The 25,680-nt window shown below is 37.0% G+C and overlaps 2 protein-coding genes across 3 annotated transcripts; both read right to left on the minus strand.

The window, feature by feature from the left end:
• Nucleotides 1–1,354: 1,354 nt before the first annotated feature.
• sqlea (squalene epoxidase a) lies at nt 1,355–8,964 on the minus strand. 2 transcript variants are annotated; one of them, XM_077214790.1, is made up of 12 exons: nt 8,883–8,964; nt 8,421–8,698; nt 7,433–7,661; nt 7,025–7,202; nt 5,648–5,744; nt 4,937–5,050; nt 4,680–4,851; nt 4,412–4,507; nt 3,676–3,818; nt 3,039–3,135; nt 2,303–2,390; nt 1,355–2,167 (listed from the first exon to the last, which is right to left on the minus strand). In XM_077214790.1, exons 2-12 carry the CDS (start codon nt 8,685–8,687, stop codon nt 1,975–1,977), a joined length of 1,674 nt encoding a protein of 557 aa, XP_077070905.1. In that variant the 5' UTR covers nt 8,688–8,698; nt 8,883–8,964; the 3' UTR covers nt 1,355–1,974. The 2 variants fall into 2 exon arrangements, with proteins under 2 accessions (XP_077070905.1, XP_077070906.1); XM_077214791.1 differs by lacking the exon at nt 8,883–8,964 and having other exon boundaries at nt 8,421–8,814.
• Nucleotides 8,965–13,954: 4,990 nt separating this feature from the next.
• rnf144b (ring finger protein 144B) lies at nt 13,955–22,115 on the minus strand. The gene is given in 8 exon segments (XM_077214792.1): nt 13,955–14,557; nt 14,803–14,892; nt 16,704–16,848; nt 16,947–17,151; nt 18,458–18,518; nt 19,907–20,011; nt 21,760–21,885; nt 21,887–22,115. Coding segments are annotated over 8 exon segments (993 nt in total). The 5' UTR covers nt 21,983–22,115; the 3' UTR covers nt 13,955–14,392.
• Between the last annotated feature and the right edge of the window lie 3,565 nt (nt 22,116–25,680).

A 25,680-nucleotide genomic window follows, 5' to 3' on the forward strand; every position in this document is an offset into this window, starting at 1 on the left:
AAATTCATGGTTCATACAGCCATAAATATAATTAATTTGCTTCAGAAGGGAAGTCTGTCAACATGAAATACTATTTCACTTTTGTAATCTGTCGTATTTCTTTGTGAAACAGTTTATTCGTCGGGGAGAAAAAACATAATTTCATCCATTAGTAATGGCTGGATGGTGGTATAAGGGGAGGGGCTGAAAAAAGTATGCGGGATTCATGACGTCAGCTAAAAATGTATTTCTTCGTAGATTAAGTTAAATTAAATTTAAATTTTTGTTTATTTATGTTTAAAAAAATACTGAGACTTGTAAGACCAAGAATATATTATAATGTGCTAATTATAATAAGGATGATGATGATTTTTGTTTGCTCTTGTTGCTGTTTTTATTACCACTTTTAAACTTGGACAGCAGCTCCATAAAGCTTTCAGATGGTAATAGTGAAATTAATTGCCACATTTTGAACCGCAAAAACTAAATGCGTTGAGAATTCACATCAAACGACGTCACAAAACTTGATATAAGTAGCGTTTTGATTATGAGGTACAATGATGGGGTGACTGACAGGTGTCAAAAAGGAAGAGTCAGGGCTTGTAGGAAAGGAGGTTGGAAGCTGCTGAGGTGGGAGTTCTGGCTGTACTTTGTTTATATCTACAGTCTGCTGCTGTTTTAGTAAATATATTCAGCTTCGTTCACACTATTGAAACTCGTGATGTTGAGCAGGTGTCCAGACTACTGTGACAGCAGGGTCTGAGATGCTGTGAGATGAAAGTGTAAATGTATCTGCCTGGGGCTTATTGACAACACTGAATATATACTGTATATAGGGCTGTAGTCTGGAAATTTGTTTTTATATTTTATTTTGTTTACAGGGTCAGAGTGACGCTATTTTCATCCTGCTGATGCAAGAGCACCACCTGGTGAATAAATTGTAAATTGCACAAAATGTTGCTATGGTAATTTATACCACAAACCTCCATCCAATTATAAAAGAATGAGCGATATTAAAAATGCAAAGCCTTTAAAACATGTTTAAAACAGAGACAAACGTCTCTGGGTATTCCAGTCTTATAATATTTCAAACTATATTTGACTCCAAATATATATATATGTATGTATATATGTGTATGTATATATGTATATATATATATATATATATATGTATATATATGTATATATGTGTATATATATATATGTATATATATATATACACAAAGAGTGAAAATTAAATTGAAGAACGGTCGAGTGGATACATAGCCTACACAAAGCCAGAAATATTATGAACACAAATGTGACACCGTCATAACCACACACTCATGGTTGAATTAGAAACTAATTCAATCTTCACATTAAAGCTTTTGTCCTCTTTCAGAAAATACACATGATTTTACTTTGAATAGAATGCCATTTTCATTGCAAATTTTAATTACGGCACTAAATGTTGGCCTGAAAACTTTTTAAACAACAGAGAAAGGCAAAAATGATAATGAAAGTCACATGTGAAAATCAAGACGTGCACAATTTAGAAAAAATATTTAACTGCAAAAAAGCACTGATGCGAGGAAAACAAGTGCTTTAACTACAAATGAGATGCAGTCCCATTGATTGTCCTTAGTATTTTGAAAACAATCAAAACATTTACACAGTTTTAAGTTTAAGTCAAGTAGCCTAGTGGTTTAATCATTATTTTGCACTCAGCAATATTGACTTTAAAATAAAGCACACGATTTTTTTCCTCATTTAATTGCAGGGGCCAAGGCAAATTTCACGACATCATTATGAAAATATAAGTCTATTAATATCAGACACCATGTGAAAGAATTTCCTCATCTCAGGCTTGTTCCTTTTGCAGTCTTCTGACAGGAATCCCTTTTTTTGTCCCAAAGAAAATGAGGCACTTGGATGTAGTCATCAGTGGCAGATGCGTTGCGTTCAATGGCAGGAGAAATTAAAAATCAGTTTCTTTTTCAGTTTGAAAGTTCCTTCCTAGTAAACCAGGTACTGTAACTCTGAGTATATGAGAGGAAACATCACGGCACAGGCTCTGTACAGGATGGCTCCACTCTTGACCAGCGCTCGTGGAATTGTGAGCCAGGATTCAGATCTGAAGCTGAAGTAAATGGCGTACAGGGCCACCGCAAAAAAGTGACCGATTAGAGTCAAGGGTCTCGGTGACAATCTAAGGGGGAAAAAACAGATTAGTGGTGTGACGACAATGAACCTGTGAAAGAGATCTGATTTGAGGAGCGCACTGATGTTTTCAGTTTAGTGGTCAAGATGGGTTTTCAGGGGCAGATTGTTTGTAAATACTTACACTGACAGAAGGCCGATCGGTCCGTTGATACATTCTCCGCCAAGTTTGAAATAGTGGAAACAGGCTTTTCTCAACTGATACAGTGAATCTGAAAATAAACAGAAGTTTTACATGCATCACAAGTAACATGGATTACGTAATCAGATTACTTTTTTGATGTAACAAGTAATGCATTATTTTATAAATTTACACATTATTATTCGAGTTACTTTTTTTTTTAAGTAATGCACATTACTTCTCAGTTTAAACTTTGATTAAACATTTTTTTCTCTCTCTTCTCCATAATGTAGTCACATCACATATGAGCCAGAATTGACCAAAAGTACACAACACATTTCTTTCAACTTTCAATATAAAGAGTTGTACATCAGTCAATTTAAGCTGTAATTGTTGAGAGATCTTTTGTATGTCATACATGGCTCTATGGGTCAGGAAATACTCTAAATGCTTACAATATTATAATATTATAAATGTGTTTTTAAAATAAAAAATAAGGTGCATGTTACAGTATGCCATGTCGCTTTTCAATGAAAAAAAACCCCGCCTTAATGGCTTGGAAGAGAGCGAGTCTCAGTCAGGTGAGAAAAAGTAACAACACATTACTTTTCACAAAAAGTAACTAAAAGTAAGTTACTTTTGTAGGGAGTAACGAATTAACTTTAAAAGGAGACTTTGGTTTTTGAAAAAGTGAAACCAAAATTTTATATTTAATAATGTGTTTTGTTTCGTCACTTACTGTCGGTTGCAGCAAACAGCTCATACAGTGCTTGAGCCAAGACGTTCACTACAAACGAGTGAGATGATTTCCGCTCCCAGTGGAATTTCTTCTTTGCCTGACAACAAAAACAGTCTCATTTCTCAGTTCCACCATGATCTCAGCTGCATTTAAGCATTTATCCAATACCATCTGTTCTAAAACCTGTTAAGATGCCTTACCGTCTACTGCCTACAAAGTCATTACACTTACTTATTGCTGTACCTACACTGTAAAAACAATTGTTGGTTTAACTTAAAAAAGTAAGTTAGCTGGTTGCCTTAAAAATTTGAGTTAATACAATAAAGGAGATTTAATCAACAGAAACACATTAATTATCCAAGTTGATTTGGCAAAAGAAAAAAAAGCAGTGATAAATAATGATTTTTTTTTTTTTTAGTGTAAACTAATTAGCATCAATACATAAAAGCCACACATATCAGGTAAAATTTTAAATTCTGTTAATCAATAAGAAGTTATCTTAGAGCACACCTAATGCTACCTACCAACTCGCTAAGTTTTGCAACAAAGTTGATGTTAAACGTTCTTGTCTTGAAATGATTTGCAGTGAGAAGCAGCAATGACTGGCACCAGAAAGGGATCTGATGTTAGCTGTTACCTGGAGCACAGCTGTATTGTCATAGAGATCAGGGATGTTCTTTAGCAGGTCTCTCCAGATGCAGACGTCATTCAGCACAACACTCATCCCGCCACCGGTCAGAGGATGACGCATGTTATACGCGTCTCCTAAGAGCAGAACTCCTAATGGAGGACAGGTGGGTCATCACTCGCAACACACAGTTTTACACATTAAACTGCACAATATCACTCTATGCACTTGGTCATCATTTTTAGGGATGCAAAAATTATGTTATGAAATCCAATGCTGAATTGAATTAAAGATTATTTTAAATGTGTGATGTAGGTGTGTGTAGTATTTGTTTCTTCCAGCATTTGACGGGCTTATCGCAGTGTGTAACATCTACATTCTAGGGTTTTATGACACATACTACCAGTTTAATGCTCAACAAAGCTGCATTGTTATATTTTAGTGGAAACCGTTTTCACCAAATCATCATTTCAGTATGACACGTGTGATGCTGAAAACTGAATTAATTGCTGCTGAAAATTCAACTATGCATCACAGGTATAAATTACATTTTATAATATTTTCAAGCGAGAAAAGCTATTTTATAATTGTAAAACATTTCATGATATTACTGTATTTTTTATCATATAAATGCAGCCTTGGTGAGCAAAATAGACTTCTTTCAAAAATGTAAAAAATCTTAATTATTCCAAACTTGAAGTGTGTGTGTGTTATACAATATAGAGAGGCATTCCTCATGGCTAACCTGGTTTACTGACTGGTGAGGGTGGCAGGAAGCTGGCTGGCATCGTTCTCAAGCGATCATTCTGCAATGCCACCATGAACGGCTCCTTTAAATGCTCTGTGTAAGCAAAATATACAAATTTGTTAGCATTTTGTTGTCTAAATGTTTCAATTGTGTTGTTGTGCTCTATATAAAAATACAGCTGAAATAAGAAGTATTTTAGAAATCCATGAGTATAAAAAGCACCCATTTTAGAAATGAGGTTTTTTTTTAAGTCTAAGTCCGATACCTGGTAGTTGGGGGTAGATTTTTTCTGTCATGTACTGCGTAAGGTCTCGGGGCATCTCTCCTCTGACATCCACCAGAACCCGAGTCTCATTGGAGGAGATCTGGTAGATCAACACCGGACTGGGATCAGCTAGAACCAGCTCTGCATGATTGGGCTTAAACTGAGGTGAGTCCTGGAAGAGAACATAACTGCACACTGAATCATTGTGTTGCTTGGAATTTTTAACAGAAGTATGCAACCGTCACCCTTATGTTTACCTTCATTATGCATCCGACAAAATGAGAAGATACTTTAACTTTCCCCGAAACCAGATTCTTACGGAACTTGGAGAAACAGCCGTCAGCGACTACAGTCAGAGGAGCATGGATCTCCTGAGAGGGAAAGAGTAAAATTGTAGGGAGGAAAAAGCTTAAATAACAATTTTAAAGAGCGTATTTCATCATAAACTGAAATAACTGAAAGTTACTTTTAAAAGTAATGCGTTACTATATTGTGTTACTCCCCATAAAAGGAGCTTGTTACGTAGTTGCTTTTTTTGGAAAGTAATGTTACATTACTTTTGCCTTACTTTTTCTCACCTGGGCTGGGCTTGCTTGTTTGTTTTTAATTACAAAAATGTTATATTTTTGGAAAATGTAAAGGCTCTTTCCCAGCAAAAGTGAAGAGAATTAAGCTTCAGGCTGAAGAAAATGCAAATTCACGGCATGAGTATACTTATTTGAAAATATTAAATATTTGTTTTGTTTTATTTAATTTAAAGTAATGCATTACTTTGCTCGTTACTTGGAAAAAAGTAATCTGATTACGTAACTCTACTTGTAGAGTTACTCCTAACACTGGCCATGTGAATAAAAGTGTGGATTACAGAAGTATTTGACCTTCTGATTGCCAGAGCAATTCTAAATATCTGTGATCCATTTATCAATATTGCATACAAATATTTCAACCGAGTATCAGTGTGCCACTACCTTGATCATCCCAGAGTCTTTCTCTCTGTACCGAATTCCTGTCACACACTCATCTTCTTCCTCCAGGCTTGTCACCGTTCCCTCCACGAACTTCACACTATGCAAATATGACATATTAAACCCATCAGTCTCTTAATCCTTGGGTAAAGAGAAACAAAAGCCCTTACAAAGATTCTTTACCAAATTCAACACTAGCACCTAAAGAACATCTGCACTCTTAAAGATAAAGGTTCCAAAAAGAGTTTTTTGCTGTGATGCACCAAAGAACCTTTCAGTGAACACTTAAACAGTTCTTAAAGGAATCATTTTTTTTCTTAGAGTGAAGAACACTTAAATCATCCAAATAACCTTTTTCCACTATAAAGCACCTTTTGTGGAATGGAAAGGTTATATGGATGTTAAAGGTTCTTAATGGATCCATATATGCCAATAGAGTTCAACTATCGGGTTTCGGAATTAAAACTCCATTCAATTTCTCCATAGGGAAATTGATTTTCAATGATAACTTGAAAATCAAACCTTTAAAGACAGCCAAGACCTTATTTGCTTCTGTTGAAGCCGTTGTCCTGCATTATTTCAGCTTATCTTTAAAATAATCGTGTTTAACAGCATCATTTGTAATGAAAAACTACATTACTCATGAAGCTGTACAGAAAATTCCACCAATCAGATCTCATTAGCTCCACCTACTCCCATGAAGCACTGCAAATGATGTAATCGAGTCAGTGTCCCTAAATACTTAAATATTTGAAAATACAAGCATAATTTAGAAATAAACTTAATATATATATATAAAAAATCAACGGTTTTAAATTAATATTTTTATACTTCTCCATCGTTTTTAAATTGATTATGCTGTTCGCAATGCTTCATGGGATTGTAGTTCTTTCCCTCACTAAAGCCGTTAAGTACACAGTCTTGTACCTTTGTATTTTTGTCTGATTTTCAAATACTTTTTTGCTTCAAATCAAAGTTTGTAATGTTGCATTCACCTCATAGCTGATTGGCTTGCTTCATGGCTTATAACACTTTAACAGAGATTTTTTGAAATCCCTATGGGATAAATGAATGGAAAAATACTTCCACAACCAACGCCACGGGTGGGAGCTGTTGCACTCTATAAAGAACCTTGACTGACAGACAAGTTCTGTATAATCGCACAATATATGAGGTCTACAGTCAAAAATCCCATTATGCAAATGTGCGTTTTCCCTTACAGTGGTTTTGTATGTTGGTTTCAAACCCCTTTTTAAAACGCTTTTCAATTAGAATAATTCTTGGAAATAAGACAAGTAATGATAAGCATGATATGCACCATCAGTCATCAGGTGTCATTATAGTCATAAAAGGAAAGTGCAAACGGCATCAGGTATTTACTTGGGCTCAGCGAGGGCAGCTCGACGCAGTCCCATGATAAAGCGTCCATGGTGGAAGGCCCGTCCACCCTGAATGCTGTTCTCCTGCTGTGGATACAGGATCTCAACCTCCGTCCTGCTCTCAAGGTCATGGATTACATATCCATTCACCACATGTGCGTCCAGACCCTCAACAGTACCTGAGAGAAGACCGAGTAACAAACTGAGTTTATGAAAATAATTAATTATTAATTAAATAAATACAAAGCTACAAATTTGAATTTGTATATTACAGATCTATCCAATAAAAACACGATCATTTCTATTTATTCTCTACTATTTATTAGAGATTTAAAAACCAACAAAAATATAAAGAGAGATTTGAACCAGCGTGCTTTTTTAAAGAAAGACATTAACAGGGGTGCTGTACCCTCCAGGTCGAGTTCTTTGAGTGCCCGATATCCTCCCGGCTGCAGAAGTTCTCCCACTATCCGATCTGGTTCTTTCATGTCCCTCTCCACCACTGTGACCCTCCGGCCGTCCCGGGCCAGGACGGCGGCCATGGCTGATCCCAGAACACCAGCACCCACTATGATGACCTCGGGATCCTCTGCCTGATCACACTGACTGTCAGTCGCTCTCCTTCGCTTTACATCTCTCTAGTTAAGAAGAGTGTCGGATAGAAAGCAACAGTTGTCTTTATTATAAGAATATCAATATTTTTTTTAATTTTTTTTTTATATAATAATGTATGTATTTTTTTCATGGTAGCGTTCCCGGTGTTCAAAAATGAATTTATATTTAATTGTTTCATTTAATATTATTATATGTATTATAAAAATACTTAATAGTTGGAAATGTCTTTAAAACAAAAGAGAATATTTTTTATGTTTTAAATATCTCCTTTGTGGACCCCTTGAAGTAGCCTACCTTATAATGTAATAAATGAATAAGGGGATAGTCACCCCAACATTTTGTCAAGCATTACTCACCCTCAAGTTGTTCCAAACCTGCATGAGTTTCTTTCTTCTTCTAAACACAAAAGAAGATATTTCGAAGAATGTTGGTAACCAAACAGTTGCTGGACCCCATTGACTTCCATAGTAATTTTTTTTAAGGGGTCCATCAACTGTCTGGTTACCGATATTATTCTCTTATACATCTTATTTTGTGTTTGGATTGGAACTTGAGGGTGAGAAATTTATGACAGAATTTTCATTTTTGGGTGAACTACCCCTGAATGAATAAACTATTTAAATTATGATCGCACAATTCGATTAAATTGTTTGTAACAATCTCTTTATAAGTGGTGAATTATTTCCAGTGATAATATTAATAGCTTGAAAATGACTGAATGAAAACTAAATGCTCAACTATGAAAACACAGAGTAGCACTGATCAAAAACACAATATCTCACCTTCTTAGAAGTTCGACTACAGCTGTCTGTACTAGACCTGGAGAAGAGTTTTCTGGTCGGAGAGAATGTAGTCAAGAGTTTGAAAGGCATCTGGAGAAATTGAGGCGCTTTGAGTGTCTGTCCGCCGAACCCGAGACACGTGAATATCAGACCCACGGACACGCACAGCACCGCGGCCACCATCAGCTCTCTGGGCGCGTAACTCACCAGGGCGTCGCATTTCTTATAGATATAAGTAAAACTTGCAATGCCAAGAAAGGTCCACATGTCGAAAATCACTTAAAATATAAGAAACAAAAATAATAAGACTACTTTATGGCGATTAAAAATGTCAATAAAGTCTTAAAAGAACAGCACAGGGGTATCAGAAAATAGACTGAGTTATTATTCCATGCAAAACAAATGTGGAAAATTTTGTATCTATTTTTCAGAATAAGTTATGGCATTAATTTTAGCAAATACCTTTTCTTATAAATAGGCATAAATAACAACTTAGGTGTAATGTCCAGGTGCACTCGAGCTGGTGCGAAGCTTCTAGGTGATGCTGAATAATTTATGATAATGAGGGTGCGGATTCTCTTGCAGTTTGTAGACTGCAGGGTCCCGCCTTCTCTGTTTATAATAAGCCAATCAGCTGCGAGTCTTCGGTGAGCAGAGCTCACGCTATCTGGCCATTGGCCAATCCAAGGCTGCTGGTTGGCGAATGGACTGAAGTATGATGTGATGTCACAGAGAGGTTGTGTTTAGCCGATGTTACGAGAAAAGAGCAATGGAAAAGAGCATCCTTTTAAATAGTCTTAAATATGCACGTTCTATAAAAAACACTACTGTAGTAAAGGACTAAAATACATGTTTGTCTATAAATTGGGAAGAATAGATAATCGAGAGAGCCCTCTTAACAAGTGCAATGCCATTTTTATATAAAATGTTATTTTGTTTGTTTATACATAGGCTATGTGACAATATGATACCTTTGTTTAAAGTAATCTGCTCAATATCGCTCACTGAGCTAAACAAGGGAGACCAACTCATGACTAATAAAAATTAGAGTGTGTGGCATGACATTATGTAATGATGACAAAAAAACCTTGTCCTCACACCGTAAAACTGGATGCATTAATCACAAGTTGGGTGACAAACTCTCTTGAAAATAATGTCACAAGATTTTTTTTTTTAAAAAGTCTTTAATTAGGCTTCATTTCTTTAGGCAAAGTATAATTCTTCATGAAATGTTCTCCCAAACACTTAAAGGATTAGCTCGCCCTAAATTAAATTTCTGTTTTATTCTGAAATTTAATTACTCACTTAATTACTTAATTACTCAACCCCCACTTTGACGCTTCAAAAAGTTCATAGATTGTAAAACTAATCCATATGAACTGAGCGGTTTAGTCAAACTTTTCTGAAGAGACTCTGTCGCTTTATGATGAACTGGTTGAATTTAGGCTTTTATTCACATATAAATATTGATCAACTCACACATCAGTTGTGGTAAACAGAATCCGAAGCATGTTCTCTTGACGTGTGAGAACCAACAAGGTTCATTCTCGTGTTACAGCACGTTAGAGCTTCGGCAAGAACCAATTAGGTTCATTATTGTGTTACAGAGTACATTTGAGCTTCTGCAATAACCAATGAGGTTTGTTCTCGCACGTCAAGCAGGTTCGGTTTAGCTTCTTTTTATGTTCGCTGATAGTTTTAGGGTGAACTATCCCTTTAAATAAACAGTGGGTGCTTCTCAATATCCTTCCTCGTCTCCTCGCTCCTCTGTCCTCCATCCTATGACCCGGAAACCAATCAAGCACAGCCATCTTGAAGGACATCTCAATTCTCTAATTGCAGCGCGAGGAGTGAGGAGGCTTTTAGAGGAGTCATGAGCGAGGATACACAGGTGTATCCAATGCGGAAGTGTTTTATTGACTAAACGTGACACACGTATACATTCTCCTTGCTTTATTATTATTCATAATGAATTTCTTAAATAAACAAACTTCAACAACATAAGGGCAGATCCTTTGAGCGCTGCTGATGACGCTATGAAGTGACGCTTGAGTGATCAAGTATTCCAATGTATAAAAAAAGCTTTCATTCGATTCCTCCATCCTCATTTTCTTTCCTTGCGTTCTTCCCTCACAACCTACAGGGGGTGGAGTTGCGACGCTAGGAAAGGAAGCAAGGAAAGGAAACGAGGATGCACAAATAAGAAATGAGAAGCACCCAGTATTTATATGAAAATCCTTCCAAATGACAGTTCCACCCCCGTCTAATCACTGCAATTATGTGAGATCCTGGACAGCTGTGTTGTCTGTGTGTTTGAATACATTTGGCCTCTTCACAGTCAAGTGTGTAGTTAAGAAGATACTATCACAATCATGACGATTCACTGACTAAATGTTCTCTGAGGATGATTGGAAGCCAGCAGCTGCTCAAAAGAATCTGCACACATTAACAAGGCAAAGTGAAATCAGAAATTATCTGTATTTCTCACACAAACATACACACCACCCTCACATTTTCTGCATTTGATTATTTTGATAATGCATGTGTATAAAAAAAAGTTTTAGGGATGCATTTCATTGTGTTGCTTTCTCTATCTCTATCTCTATCATCTATTTTGCTTTTGACCGTAAAAATAGCTATTTTTAATGTTGTAAAAAATCATTATGTCAATTATTTGACAGTTTTTGGATGACTATGTCTTTATTTTTTTCATAATGCCCACATGACTTCATTTAAAATCTAATTTGCAATAACGCAATTCTGACTTTAAACACACAGGGCCACTCTCTCTTAACTCTGCACAGATGTCCCAAACCTGTGGTAGCATTTCTGACTCATGATTTGTTGACTGTTGCAATTCCTCGACTATTCCTGTTTTAATCTAACGCAGAGCAAAATAAAACAAGATTTCAAGACCTTTAAAAAGAAGTACTGTGGCGGTATACCATGGTGCAGTCATGGTATTACATAGAATACTTTGTAGTTTGAATGACTTCCATTTCACTTAGACATATAAAGGATTTGTAACTACCATTGGATTATGTCTATAATTGTACTTTTTTGTTTCCATCTTGTTTTATGTTTCCTTATTTAAATAAGTTTAGTAAACAGGTAGGCCTACAGGTTTTTAACAACCAGGAACGTCTAGGTTACTTTGTATACTATACATAGTATACTAGGTTACTTTAAATACGGAATTGGATGCACGCACTAGTTGCTTTTTCGCTGAGGAGCCGAGCGTAACACGGACTCAGCGGTGGTCCAGCAATAGTGGCAAAGGGACTTGCAAAGGGGGCACACATGCCGGGGTCTCAGATTTCATGAGAGTTAGCCAGTCCGAATTCCAGGCACGGATTCGTTGACTGAAAATGCGTGCAACTCCCTACCCTCTAGACAGAGACAAAGCAAGCAGGAGAACTGTTTCTCTAAAAACAGGATTTTTAACTCACTGCCTGGAGGGCTCAAGGGATGTCTCTGCAGTGCAGTAGCACCAGAAATAAGTCCCAAGATGGTAAAGAGGGGGCGCAAGGCGGATTCAGTCTCCTTGTGAAGATTCAGTCTTCACACGGAGCGTGCCACTCTTGGGACTCGGCAGCGAAGTCACAGCTGAAGCAGTCTTCATAGGGAGGAAGCTGAGCGGCTGCGTCTACCATATGCCCCAGGAGCCTCTGAAGAGTTTCAGTGGGACCCTTTCTCACTTCTATACAGCACTAACCATCCACACACTTTTTCAGAGATGCGGTGGACCGAATCCATCTCCAAACTAGAAAAGAGATTCTCAGACCGTGGACGAGTTTACTTTTCCCCAGTTGACCTGAGGACCCAACTGGCTATGAGTACTTGAAGGGTAGGACTTTGTACTTATACTTCACATCTTTCAAACGCACCAAGGATGGCCTGTGGTGCAAAAGGATAGAGATCTGAAGTACATGTCTCTCATGTCGAACACTGCAGACCAATCTTGGAGACGGAGCATTTGGAAATGTGTCTGCATCTCTGTGTAACACATTGAACAGAGGGTTTCGAAAAAGGGCTCGTCTCAATTAACGCAGGACCAAGATGGTGGTGACCCACTTCTCTAGGGCAGTGGTTCCCAAACCTGTCCTGGCGACCCACCAACACTGCACGTTTTCTCTGTCTCCCTAATCAAACACACCTGATTCAACTCTTCAGCTCATAATCACATGGGTTAATGAGCTGATGAGTTGAATCAGGTGTGTTTGATTAGGGAGACAGAGAAAACGTGCAGTCTTGGTGGGTCGCCAGGACAGGTTTGGGAACCACTGCTCTAGGGTACAATGAAGTACGGGCTTCTGGAAGCCGGCCTTCATATCGGCTTGAGCGATTGGCTGCATTGTGTCCTTCGCCAGTAGACTGCGATGTGCGCACACAAGACAGGAGCACTACCTCAACACTTAGGTGTGACGAAAGTTACTAACTTTTAGGAGCATCTTTGCTCAACACCTAGGTGTGATATATCACAAATTTAAGGAGCATATCTGCTCAACACCTGCGTTACGTTAGGCAAGGCTGCTGGCACGTTGATCGAAAGTGAAGCGGTCTTAAACCCTCTGGTGCACAGGGATGAAAACGGAGAAATGAAGATCAAAAAAGCCCAGTATAGAGGCAAGACTTCTTATCTCAGCCATTAATGTGTCAAACAAAATAAATTTACTCAATATTATGCATCACCTATTGGACATTTCATTGCTGTCACTAAGCTATCACTAGCTATCTTACTTTGCTAGTTTGCTACGTATTACTAGCAAACTTAACTTCACTGATAACCTACATGATGTAAATGTCAAAAGACCAGTATCTGCTTATGTTATCCAGATGCATGCGGGTTATGAAAAGTACAGTTGCTCTCTACATCCATTATAAGTGCATGAGTTCTGTTTAGTGAGTTCACAACTAGTAGGTGCATACACACACAGTAACCATTATGGTGATAGTGGTGGTGTTCCCCCTTCTGTACAGTTCCCCTCCAGGAATATACTAAAATAAATGTGTTGTTTTTTTTAAATTGGCCATGGCCAGATGCACTCAGGCAATATTTGCAGAGGTCTCAAGTAAAATATCATTTGATGATACCATCGACGAATTTGCCATTAGGAAGTCCAGATGAGTCAAATTTTAATGCTGCGTCAATTTTGAAGGTGAATAGAAATGCCAGGGGGCGCAAAACTCAATCTAGAAAGGGCTAGAGCCGGCCCTGTGACCGACTGATAAGGGACATTGACTATGACTCACTTTCAAACAGGAACTGTTGTAAATTTCCCCAGCTAATGAAATACAGTATATTACAACAACGCTTCCTTTTCCAAGATGTTCAGTAAATAGTTTCATTACAACAGACACACAAACCAGATGACTACTGATCTTGAATCTAAAAATCATTAAACTGTACTGAAATAAATGTAAAAATACAGAAAAGTAGGCTCTATTGTTTAATATGCCTGTGTGTGTAACATGTGAAATGTTATGTTTTCTCAAACCCCAATGAACAAAAAGAAGCTGGTCACTTTCACTGCTCAGTTAAGGTGTTTAGTTTATTGTAATTAAGTTATAAAATATCTGATGCAGAAAAATCAAATATAAAAAGAACACAGAACAGTACCCAGACTCATAAATACAGTATTTACATATTATAGTACAGAAGAAAAACAGCAGGGCCTTTGGCCTGGAACACTACATAGAAACAAAGAGTTTAACCCAATGCTACAGTCCATTACTTTTCTTTAATGTAACCTCATAGCAAACATGAACAAAAAATGTGGCTTAGTGGAGAAAGGGCCATTCCTTTGTGGATGGTATTTCATGTTTATTTTTCCCATAATGGACCTGAAGGCAAAATAAATCCACTGAATTTACCAGGCACTGAGAATGAGGCACTTGTGCACCTGGTTAGAAAGACTAGGGATTGGCACGTGGAAGATGCTACACATGTTGATTGGTTACGAAGAATTCTCCTATGCGGTGGAATCTGATGGCTTCTTATCTTTCCTCTTCTTTTTGGTGTTCTTCTTGGCCTGGCAGGGTTTGCACACACAGCACAGGATGCAGGGAGAGGCCAGCAGCAGCAGTGGTGATGTCACTAGCACGATGATGCTGACGCCCACCAGTATACCGACCACCTGTATACATCAACCACAAGAAGTCTAAAGGGAAACTGCCAGAATCTTACCGTTTGTGAGTAGTTTTCATCTAATACATGATAGTAACAGTCTTATCTTGCTGATAAAAACATGTCAACCAAAAAAGCAGCAAAAAAAAAAAAGACAAAAAGAGTGCTTTCTAAAATTTGTAATCAAAGTCATTTGGAAACTGGTAAACGTCTCACATAATGAAAAAACATCAATGCTAGTGGCATTCAGCTCACCTGTGTCCTGTTCCACATGACAGAAGCTCTGGAGTGTCCCAGCTTGTTTCGGCACGGCCCTTTATCATAATGTCTCAGGAATATATCGCCCTATAACCATAGAGATTTTATATTAATTAATTCAGCAGATGCTTTTATCCAAACGTGCTAACAAATGATAAATGACAGAACAAAAAAAGAAAAGAAACAAGTAAATATTTATTATTATTCTTACTGAAATTATTCAATTAAAATTGAATTGAAATAATTTATTATTATTATTATTATTATATTCAAATGGATTTATACAAATATTTGATGTATAATTCAAATAATACAATTATTATTATTAACAACAGATTATTAAATTTTAATAATAGTAAATGTATTACATTTTAAATATAATAATTATTTTTAATAATAATAATAATTTAAAAGGAATACTATAATTATTGAAATTGTAAATTATTAAAATATATATATATATATATATCATAAAGTTAGTTAATTTTAATAATACAAAGTGTATTATATTTTAATAATAATAACCATTATCATTATTACTATTATATTAAATTAGATTTTTTAAAATAAAATATTTCATAAAAATAATCTATAATTAAAATTAAAATAATACAATTATTATTATTATATCATACACCATCTTAGTGTCCAACAAAACAAGGTACCATAGTAACATGAGCAAAAAAAAAAGAAAGTTTTACAATAGTAACAGTTTCTAATTAATCAAGGTATAATCATGGTTCCATTTTTAAAATATATATATACACATTAAAGTAACACCAGGTAACTTTTCAACCTTCATAATATATTTCCAAGTCTCTTGTGATGGTACATCGACTTACAATAGGTTGAATGACACGTCCGCCATAGCCTGACGGGGTCTGTAGCGTTTTTAATCGTACTTTTAAACTTCGGGTTTCGTGTAGTAACCGGCGGACAAAGAGAACTACAAAACTCGACTGCTTTACGGCATATACGTCACTTCCACCACCACCCCCACTTCCTTAAAATCGCAGAGCGTGACAGTCACTCATTTCGGTCTTTTGTCACGCTCTCCCGCCACAGATTGTATTTCTCAAGCTGAAAAACTATTTGTAATATATTTAATATGCAGCAGCGCCCAAAACTCTGGCCGCGCCGCTCTCACTGTGGAACAGGCATGAATTCAAGCACGTCTCCTCTGGTGTTGTTCGTCTGGTGTTGTTAGCCAATCAGAAAATAGCACTATTGTATCTGGGTAACATTTAACGCAACAACCAATGACACCCCGTAGTCTGGGGTATTTTTTGTCTGCCTGACTATGTTACAGAAGCTATCTTATCCTCCGTTTATCTTCATGAATCAGGTAATGATTATTTGTCTTGCCTCAAGCTATAATGCAAATCGATTTGTAAAATTTGCAGATTTATTTACGGTAGCTTGATATTATAATATTGACGATAAAGGTGATTATTATCTACCACTCAAACATTGCATTGAAGTATCATATAGATTCAGTAAAACGGTAACCAATAGACTAGGCTACTATAATGACACTGGCTTGTAAACGTGATCATCGCGATCATTTGTCGTTAGAAAAAAAATAAAACCCATGAAATTATATTCATATGACATGCTGAAATATATGCCACTGTACCTGGGATGAAGACATTTCACACGCGACGCAAGCAGAACACCTGCATGTGACCTCCTCCTACAGTGTTCGGGGCTATATTGGTTGTCAACAAATGCACGATGACAGAGTTTACAGTAGTAGAGGACAATACTGTTTCCCAACTGTAGGGGGACCTCGAGAGCAAAAGTTACCTGGTGTTACTTTAATGTGGTACTGTTATAGATAAATCATGGTAAAAATCATGGTACTTTTGGAAGATTTGTAAACCCCCAGAGTCACCTACATCCAAATTCTGTAGGCAGTACCAGCAGAAGGTGTGTTTGCAGCTCTTGCAGAGCATCTGAGCACAGCCCTGATTGCGCTCTATGTAGACGCCACAAACAGGACACTGTTTAATCATCGCATCAGTATCAGCGCTGCTCACTCCACTGCAGAGACCACAGACAGAGCATGTTTATGTCAAACTCAAGGCCGTGTTATGAATGATAAGCACTTATTTGTTGGTGTGGAAATGGGTCACACTGACCTGTCTGCTGATGATGTCATCAGTGGCTGGTGCTGGGAGCAGGAATGAGCGTCTGTCCAGGGGCTTCTGCAGCCGCAGCAGAAGACGGCATGGCACACGGGACATGGCACAGGAACCGGTTTGCCTTCGCTACCGGGCGTCACACTGCACACGGCCTGGCAGTCCAGCACGGGACACCAAGCCTTACTGGGGTCCAACTGAACTCCTGAAAGAGAGTTAAAGAAAGAGTGAGGAAAAAAACATCCCATTCTGGCAATTACATTGTGCTTTCTTGCAAAATTCACTTCCTCATTGACAATTTTTGCTTTGAGTTTACTATCAATAGTCAGAAATCCGAAACTTTCTTGCGGAAAGTCTTCTCAGGAAGACTTCTGCGAATACTAATGTCACAGTTTACTTTCACACATTCTGTCCGACATGACGGACTGTCTAGACGATGGCAAGCATGTTGGAAGCGGTTCAGATGCAGACAGAGACGGTAGAAGAAGCTGCTGTCTGAATAAGCTCATTGTTTACGGTTCTTCAATAAACGCTGAGCCGGAGCCTGGCAGACACAAACCAGCAACATGAACCGAGACTCAGAGAAGCAGTGGCATTCTCTAACTAGAACATTATGATAAAACAGTGACTCAGTGATCGTGACTCTTCTGATTGTAAAATATACAACTAGTTACCATAAGCAAATTTTTGTGTCTGAAACCTTAATGTTTGCCTTTGCAGACAGGAGAGTCTGAGTGTATTTACATGATACTGTTTTCAACTACAAATGAAAAACCTATGCTTTTTGGCCATTCATTTACTCAACAACGGTGTTTTGGGGGCCTGAAAATACAAACGGGTTTCAAAGTGCAAGTTTTTGAAAACTATACCGTTATCGTCTCTGTATAAACTACAAAAGTGTGAATTTGTGCAAACGGTGACGTCAAGCGCATGCGTATTACGTGTTCAGTCTATAGGTGAGAACTGTTTCTTTAATGACATCACCTACTGAATAATACAGCATTTTTTATCGTTTTTGCTGATCCGTGTGAACGTGGATCATTTTGACACTGTTGTCATCTGTATGCGAAAAACGCAAAGGTAACAAGCTATCAAGTCATGTCTGAATTCAATGTAATATCTCACATAAGATGCCTTCATCTGGTTATGGTTTGAAAGGCAGCAAAAATGCATCCTTCACTTCAACTTTCACACTCTTTTTTCTCTGAATCTGAGCAAAGGCCAGCTGTCAGGACAGGTCATAGTCTAAGAGATCTGATTTTGGTCATAACTCGATTTTGGTCAATTTTCATTTATTATATTTTAAAGTAGAAATAGAAACAACAGAATAAAACTAAAACCAGCAATAACCACTGACTGACATAAATACAGTCTACTATGCATTTCTCACTTTCTAACGCTTATCTAGAACGTCTGGTTCCTGCCAGTGATGGTTACAGTAACGCTACCCTTCAAGAGGGATTATGGGAAGTGGCACATACTGTTACATAAATACATACATAAGCACTTACCTCTTTCAAATTGGAGCCGCCGATAAAGCTCGACCTGATCGCTCGGGGCAAAAGAGATGAGCTGTAGAAAAGAAAGGTATGAATTTATATTCAGGTGATGTTGGAACATGTCATGTTTGAGCTACAGCTAACTGCACATCATGTTTGCACATCAGGTCTTATGTAAGGGATAATATACAGTCAGCTGGTCATTATCGTAAAATAAAACCAGACATAGATACATGATCCTGCTTATCACACCTCTACATACTAAATAATTAAAGGAAATACTAATTTAAGTTGAAAAAAAAAAAAAAATATATATATATATATATATATATATATATATATATATATATATATACACACACACAACATGAAAGAGACTGTAAAGTCAAGCAAAAAAGTGTGACGCAGGAGTTTTAGCATGTATATGAATATATCAAGATTATAAATCATAATTAATAAAAGTTTTCCAGGGGCCAGTTTAATGATAGACCACTGCTGATTCACTGTACTTTGATTTATGATGTATAAGTTCACGGAGCTGGTTGGTTAAGGTCATGAGGAGAAAATAATACTGGGATTTGTGGAAACATTCATGATAAATAAAGCCATTGTGTTCTTGAGACTAATGCCGTGGTTACCGAAAGCAAAACAAAAATGTAGGCTAAACAAGACCAGACAGATTTTTTCCTTCACTTTTGATCTATTTTAATTTAATAGATACGTTGTTGGTTGGTGCATTGTTATGCAGTTGCTAAAGTCTTCCCGATCATTGTTAACAGATTGCTATATGGTCCCTAGGGTGTTTTGGGTGGTTGCTAGGGCAGTCAAATGAGCCAACTCCCTAGTCTCAGTTAATTTACATTTCCTTTCAGAATTTTGGGGTCTGTAAGGTATTTTTTGTTTGTAAAAGAAATTACTTTTATTCAGCAAGGTTGCATTAAATTGATCAAGAGTGATAGTAAACATACTTATGTTATATTCAATTGCTGTTCGTTCTATGTAACTTTCTATTCTTTCTAACTTTATATTAAAAATCTTAAACTTTTGAATGGTAGTGTAATTTCTAGATTTAGGATCCTCAATCCTTCAATGTAAGCGACAGTCTGACGTGTAAATTATAAGTCTAATTGCTTAGCAAAGTAACAGAACACCTCTTCTCAATATATGAGTTGAGGAAACATTCATACCTGTAGCAGAAACATGTCATGGCAAGTTATACCCTGAAGTTTAGTACTTGGGGTTTTGATTTGAACAGACCCCTCACCTGAAGTGTGAACAATAGTTATTGTGATGCTTGCTTCTGTAAGCCCTACTGATTAAAATAGATGCTTGGTAGAGGAAGGATTTCTGTTGTCAGTGTAAACAGCAGCATTTGCGCAGTCAATATTTGTATTGTGTTCTGCAGAACTGGAAACTGTTGTTGACTGAGACAGAAGGAGAGAGAGAGACAGACAGAAGTACCTCAGAGTCCAGCAGAGTTCCAGTGTTCTTGCAGGCCGGATCAGGGCAGGTGATGGCACTACCTGCGCCTCCCCGAATAGCCAGCTGGACATACTGTCTTAAACACTGCAAAGACATGAGAGCTGTGACTTCTCTATGGTTGCTAAGAGGTCATTATATGAAGTGGCACAAAATATTATTTTACAAATTTTGATATATATTATATATATATATATATTAAAAACTCAAAGTTATAGTTATTTTCTTGTGCATTTTTTGTAATTTTATATATATATATTAATTTATATATATATATATATCTTTTTTTTCTTCTAAATATACAGTCTACATAGTTTTCTTGTTAATTATTTCCATTTCAGTTATTTTAGTACATGAAGTTAAAGGCAGGGTAGGTGATTTGTTCCAGAAACATTTTTTTGCTATGCCGGCTAAAAGTCTCTTCACATCCTGATAGCAATCACGAAGTTAAGTGGTCTTAATGTATTATTTATATGTTTGTATATATATATATATATATATATATATATATATCATCTGTGGAAGACGTAGGACCATAAAATGTTTGTCCAATCATTGCATTCATTCCCGCTCATGCAGACATCACATAATACGTCATCAGCGCTTTTTAGCAGGATTTAGCATATCATTAGCTGCAAACAGGGGAGTCTCAAGAGAAGCCAGGTTATCTCGGTATATCTTTCTGTTGATATGAAAATCAGGTAGATTTAGCAATATAGCAGGTGTGTGATGTATATTACGATGTTATTATGAATATGCCTTTCTCCACTGACGTTCTGAGTTGTTCAAAGTGTTTCTGATAATTGTTAGAAGGCAGCTGTCTGACTCTGAGATGGCAAACGGGAACATGGTTTGTGTAACATTAGCAACACTTTATTATAAAGTTTGATAAAGTAGTAAAGCAAAAGACTAATCATATTAATTATCGTTATGTGTTCGGTAAATTGGCCGAGTGAATCTCTGAGCTGGGATGAGTGAGTGGAGGCGGGAATAAATTTGCATATTAATGGAACCGCGTATACTAAATGAACCAAGGGTGTAGAGTTGCATTCAAGCTATTTTAAGACATAAAGAAATTTTTCACAGGAAAAAACATTTGTCATTTTGGTCAAAGATTATTGACTACGGGGGGACTTTAAAATAGGTTATTTTATTTTATTTTAACTTTTTTTTTTTTTTAAGTAATAATTTTTTTAGGGTTTTAGTAACTATTATAAACCTGGTCAGAATGATCCATGTTCAGCATGAAACAATATTTTGATAGAGTATTAACAGTATTTGCGGGGGGAATCATTCATTGAAAGGGAAGTTAGGAGAAAACACTGAAAGAAAATTCAGCTTTACGCTTCAGCTTTACGCTTCAGCTTTAAACCACAAAAAGTCAAAGGATTTGTAAGTCTGACCCAAAAGATTTGTTTCAGAGGAACAGGCTAGTCTTGGCTAATCTTAAACGGCATGTGAAAGAAAACATCCCCCGCTCTGCAAGTCTGAACACTATTGTGCTTTGTCTATGTGCTATGTGGGACTATTGTGCTATGTTAATGTGTACTTTGAAATGCAATGTAAGTCGCTTTGGATAAAAGCGTCTGTCAAATGCGTAAATGTAAGTAAATGTAAATGTAAGTTATTGTATTTCTGCCTTTCACGACCAGCTTGTGCTAATAACCCAGATCACAGCTAGAGAACCTCCTGCTTATGGCGAGATGTATGTCAACTAAATTTCCTTATAGAACTAGTACATGCGTCATTTATGTAAAAACAACTACCTATTCTGTAGCATGAAACTACACCTCAGTTTTAAAGCTAAAGATAGATTTATTCAGCAATGCTCCTACCTGCACGCAGAACACACAGTTACAGGACTGCAGTGTGCTGGTCTCCAGTTCAGGGCAGTCGGTCAGGCAGAGTTTGCAGTGGATCATGGTGCTTTCTGCCTCCATGCCTGGCTTCTGTTGTTGTTTAGCCCTTAAACTTCAGAAATAGAGATGTGACGTCCTCCATGCTTCTGAAGAATACAAGAGAGGAACAAACACAGCTGAGGTAGATAGTTTGCAACATCCTAACGGTTTCCACTGCACGCAGAATACGTACTGCAATTGAGCAACGATGGAAAGAAAAAGCTTGTGCAGAAATGTAAAATCATCATTCCGAAGTCAATTTGCAATAGAATTAGACGCAAGACAGAAGCCTTTCAAAAACTCACTGCTAGTCAAAGACTATTTAGCCGACTAACTAATCTCATTTGTGTTGTGTACACCAACTCAAAACCTGCTCGACCTGCCCTGTTAGTGTGACGACAAACAAATTGGTCCGGAGGAAGCAGGAGAGATCTGGATTCCACCCAGTATGATCTCACTGCTTTATAGATTCTTCTAGTCGATATTCCCGTCCCGCATGGGCGACCAAATCTCAAACGGGAAAAAGTCATAACAACATAATCCGGGATCAAGCTAGATTAGAGGGCCCCGCCTGCCTAGACAGGTCAGAAAACAGTAGGAAAGTGTGAGGTGGAAAGAATGGTGACGTTTATCCACAGCACATTTGTGCTCTTTACATTTATGTCTCCTCTGTCACACAATCAATGAGGATAACATCACTGCCCTAAATGCCCACTGTCTCTGCAGTCAGTATTGATCGGCGGGACACGTGTGACGTGCGCTGACACTTGCAGTATTTTTTTCCTGCCATGTCATTTTCTTTTCACCAGTGAGTTTGCACTGTTTTTCACTGTTTAAACATTTACCCCCTTGTGACAGAACAATAATTATTAGAAATTATTAGGAAATGTTTTGAATCAATGTTTGGCAAGAATATGATTATGACAACGTCCAGCATCACTATTGATCAGCCCAAAAAAAACTTGGTCTCACCTCATAATGTGGGTCACTGAGTAAATCCCTGGCATTACCACAACACTGAAAATTATTTACATATCCTTTGGTTTTTAGCACAGGGAAGTGAATCACATGGCTGTTCTCATCAATGATTGAAATCATGATGAAGTCAAATCTTACCAATTGAGGAACAGAAAATATTACAGCTCTGGTCATTTCAGTAAATAACTAACTATTTAATGCTTATTTTGTTGTTTGTCTTCTTTTTAGACTTTACTGATTAGTCAAAGAAAAACTTAATTAGAAAGTATGTTCTATATAGTATGCATGCTGTATGTGTGTACTATGAATGCAATTTGGACGTACTACATCAGCCATGTTGTCATTGTCATGTGACCTATGTTTTTGACCAATGTTTTCCACTTTTGATGTCATTTCTAGCGTGAAATTACTATTTAAGTAATTAATTATCCGCTTAGTTATCACCAAAGCTCATTGTTGTAGATCATTAAACCCATAACGCTTCCACCAAAGTCTGTCCGAGATGAGTTTTGTGAGGTACCTTCGTGTGCAAACGAAGTCAGCTGCCTAAGCTTTCGGACACAGCATACTTCTCCTCTACCATGGCCTTATGGGATAGTTACTGTAAGTGTACATTGGATATAACAGAAGTTGTCATTGGGTACATTTCACCTACAGTGCATTTATAATAAGTAGGCTTTTGCAAATTCAACATACTTCTCATTACTTTTCCCCCCACATACTACTATTTAGTAGAGAAGTAGGCATATTCGAAGGTGGGGTATGTTAGACTTCCCACAATGCGTTGGGTACGATGGGACAAACCAGAATTTCAACTGTGAACACCCAGAACATCTTCTTGACTCATTTAGTGAAGAAATTATGCAAACTTTATTATAATGTCTGACTGTAGCACACTACTATCACACACTATCGTAGCATACTGTGTGTGTACTGTTTTTATACAACAGAAGTGAATACAGTGTAGGCTACTGCATACTGCGATATATATATATATACTGCACAGTATGCAGTAGCCTACACTGTATTCACTTCTGTTGTGACGTCACCACAGCAGCTTCCACGTTAATAATAAACACAACTATTGTGTCAATCAATTCAGTGTCATTGTAGCTCTAGTGCGGTTACTTACTGTCAAGAATAAAATACACATTTAACAATCTTAACTTTCACGCAAACGCACTGCAAGCCAAACCAGCTCAAAACTTAGCCTACAGACCAGACCAGACCAGGTAGTGCCTCAAAGCCTAGTGTGCTGCCTACGTAGACCCAATTGTTTGGGCATAACAGACACATCAAAATCGGAACGCGACTATAATTACTTAAAATCTACAGTTGGTGGGGAACAATAGGTTTTGAGACTCGGTAATAAACTCACCTCACTGTTCACTGTACTCATGTCTGGAGTCTGTGTGCTGCGGTTCCTCCACCGCAGTGATTATCACACGCACATCCAATGATGAAAATGCTGAAGATTCCTGGATGATAATGGACAATCAGTCAGTCCCCTCTCATTTACCCCGATCATGAAGCGGTATCATGTTCGAAAGGGTGCGTGTGTGTTTGTGTGAAGTTACTGTACGGGTTTAAAGGGTTTGAAACCACTTCCTGTTTTCTCCTCCCACTAACAAACGTTAACTCTTTCAATCACAGATGAGTCTTGGACTATCCTTAAATTGTGTTTGGACTATACAAAAAAAAAAAAAAAAATATATATATATATATATATTTTTTTTTTTACAATTTGATTACAACTGCAAGTTATTTATAAATATTACCATTATGTAAAAATTAGTATTAATAATTGATACACAATTGTAGAAATTCATTATTATAAACAATATATAGGCTAGTATCATTTATAAACATATTTAATTCCCACTATTTGTAACAATAAAATATTTTGTAGCCTATATAAATTATAGAAAATATGGTATATTGTATGCAGCAGTATAGCTGCTGGGGTTTAATTTTTATCATATTTCTTTACTCTTATCAAACTGAATTTGAAACATTACAGGGATGTAATAATTCACTTCAATCATCTTTAAATAGTCTGGGCATAGATTCATGCAGTTTTGGTATCATGTCTTGCTGTCTTTTATTGTTGTTTATATTATGGCACTTGTATGGTTAGTTAAGTGTCCTGCTAGTTTATGTTGGTTCAAGCTGGTTCATGTCCCCATCCCATTCATCAATTTGCGATAGAACCTAAATATGATGTCAGTAGGAGAGACTCACACATTCATCGCTTTTATTTTGTGTTCTGTTAGCATTCAGTGTATATACCTTATATATTGCCATTGTTTTTCTTTTATCTTTATTAAATAACCCAAAATTAAACTTTAAAAGTTTTATCAGTTAATATTCTTTTAATTTAATGTAGTAATTTTACTATCCTGTAGTGTCAAAATCAAATGACTACCCAAGGGACAAACTGTTCTGGTGTCAGTTACCTAAATATTCCAACCTCAACATGTTCAAACTGTGATATAAGAAAGCTGTTTCCTCCTTGTACGGTTCCAGTGAAGTAAACAGATGACTAATATCAAGAAACATTCTCTCATGACATCGTATGTGACATAATGTTCCACTGGATCGTGGGTCATGGGGCTTGGCATTCATATATCAATAATGTTCCATTACAACCAATTCAATTTCCAATACTTACCCTCAGATCCCACTTAAAGTTCTAAAAGATAAAGTGAGGTCACAAAATTATGAGCCGCATCATGCGAGAAGCTGGACTTTTCTCTGCTCTTTTATATGCTCAATGCAGTGTTTGTATAGTGTAGCTCAATATAAACCTATATGAACTGTGTGAGTGTCTTTGTGTCTGAGGGGCATTTCTCATCCATCATGCTGTGCAGGTATTGCAGC

Source organism: Siphateles boraxobius, unplaced genomic scaffold (assembly GCF_051911475.1).
Source record: "Siphateles boraxobius isolate OS27281-9 unplaced genomic scaffold, OSU_SipBor_1 68, whole genome shotgun sequence".
In the NCBI taxonomy this organism is placed as follows: domain Eukaryota; kingdom Metazoa; phylum Chordata; class Actinopteri; order Cypriniformes; family Leuciscidae; genus Siphateles; species Siphateles boraxobius.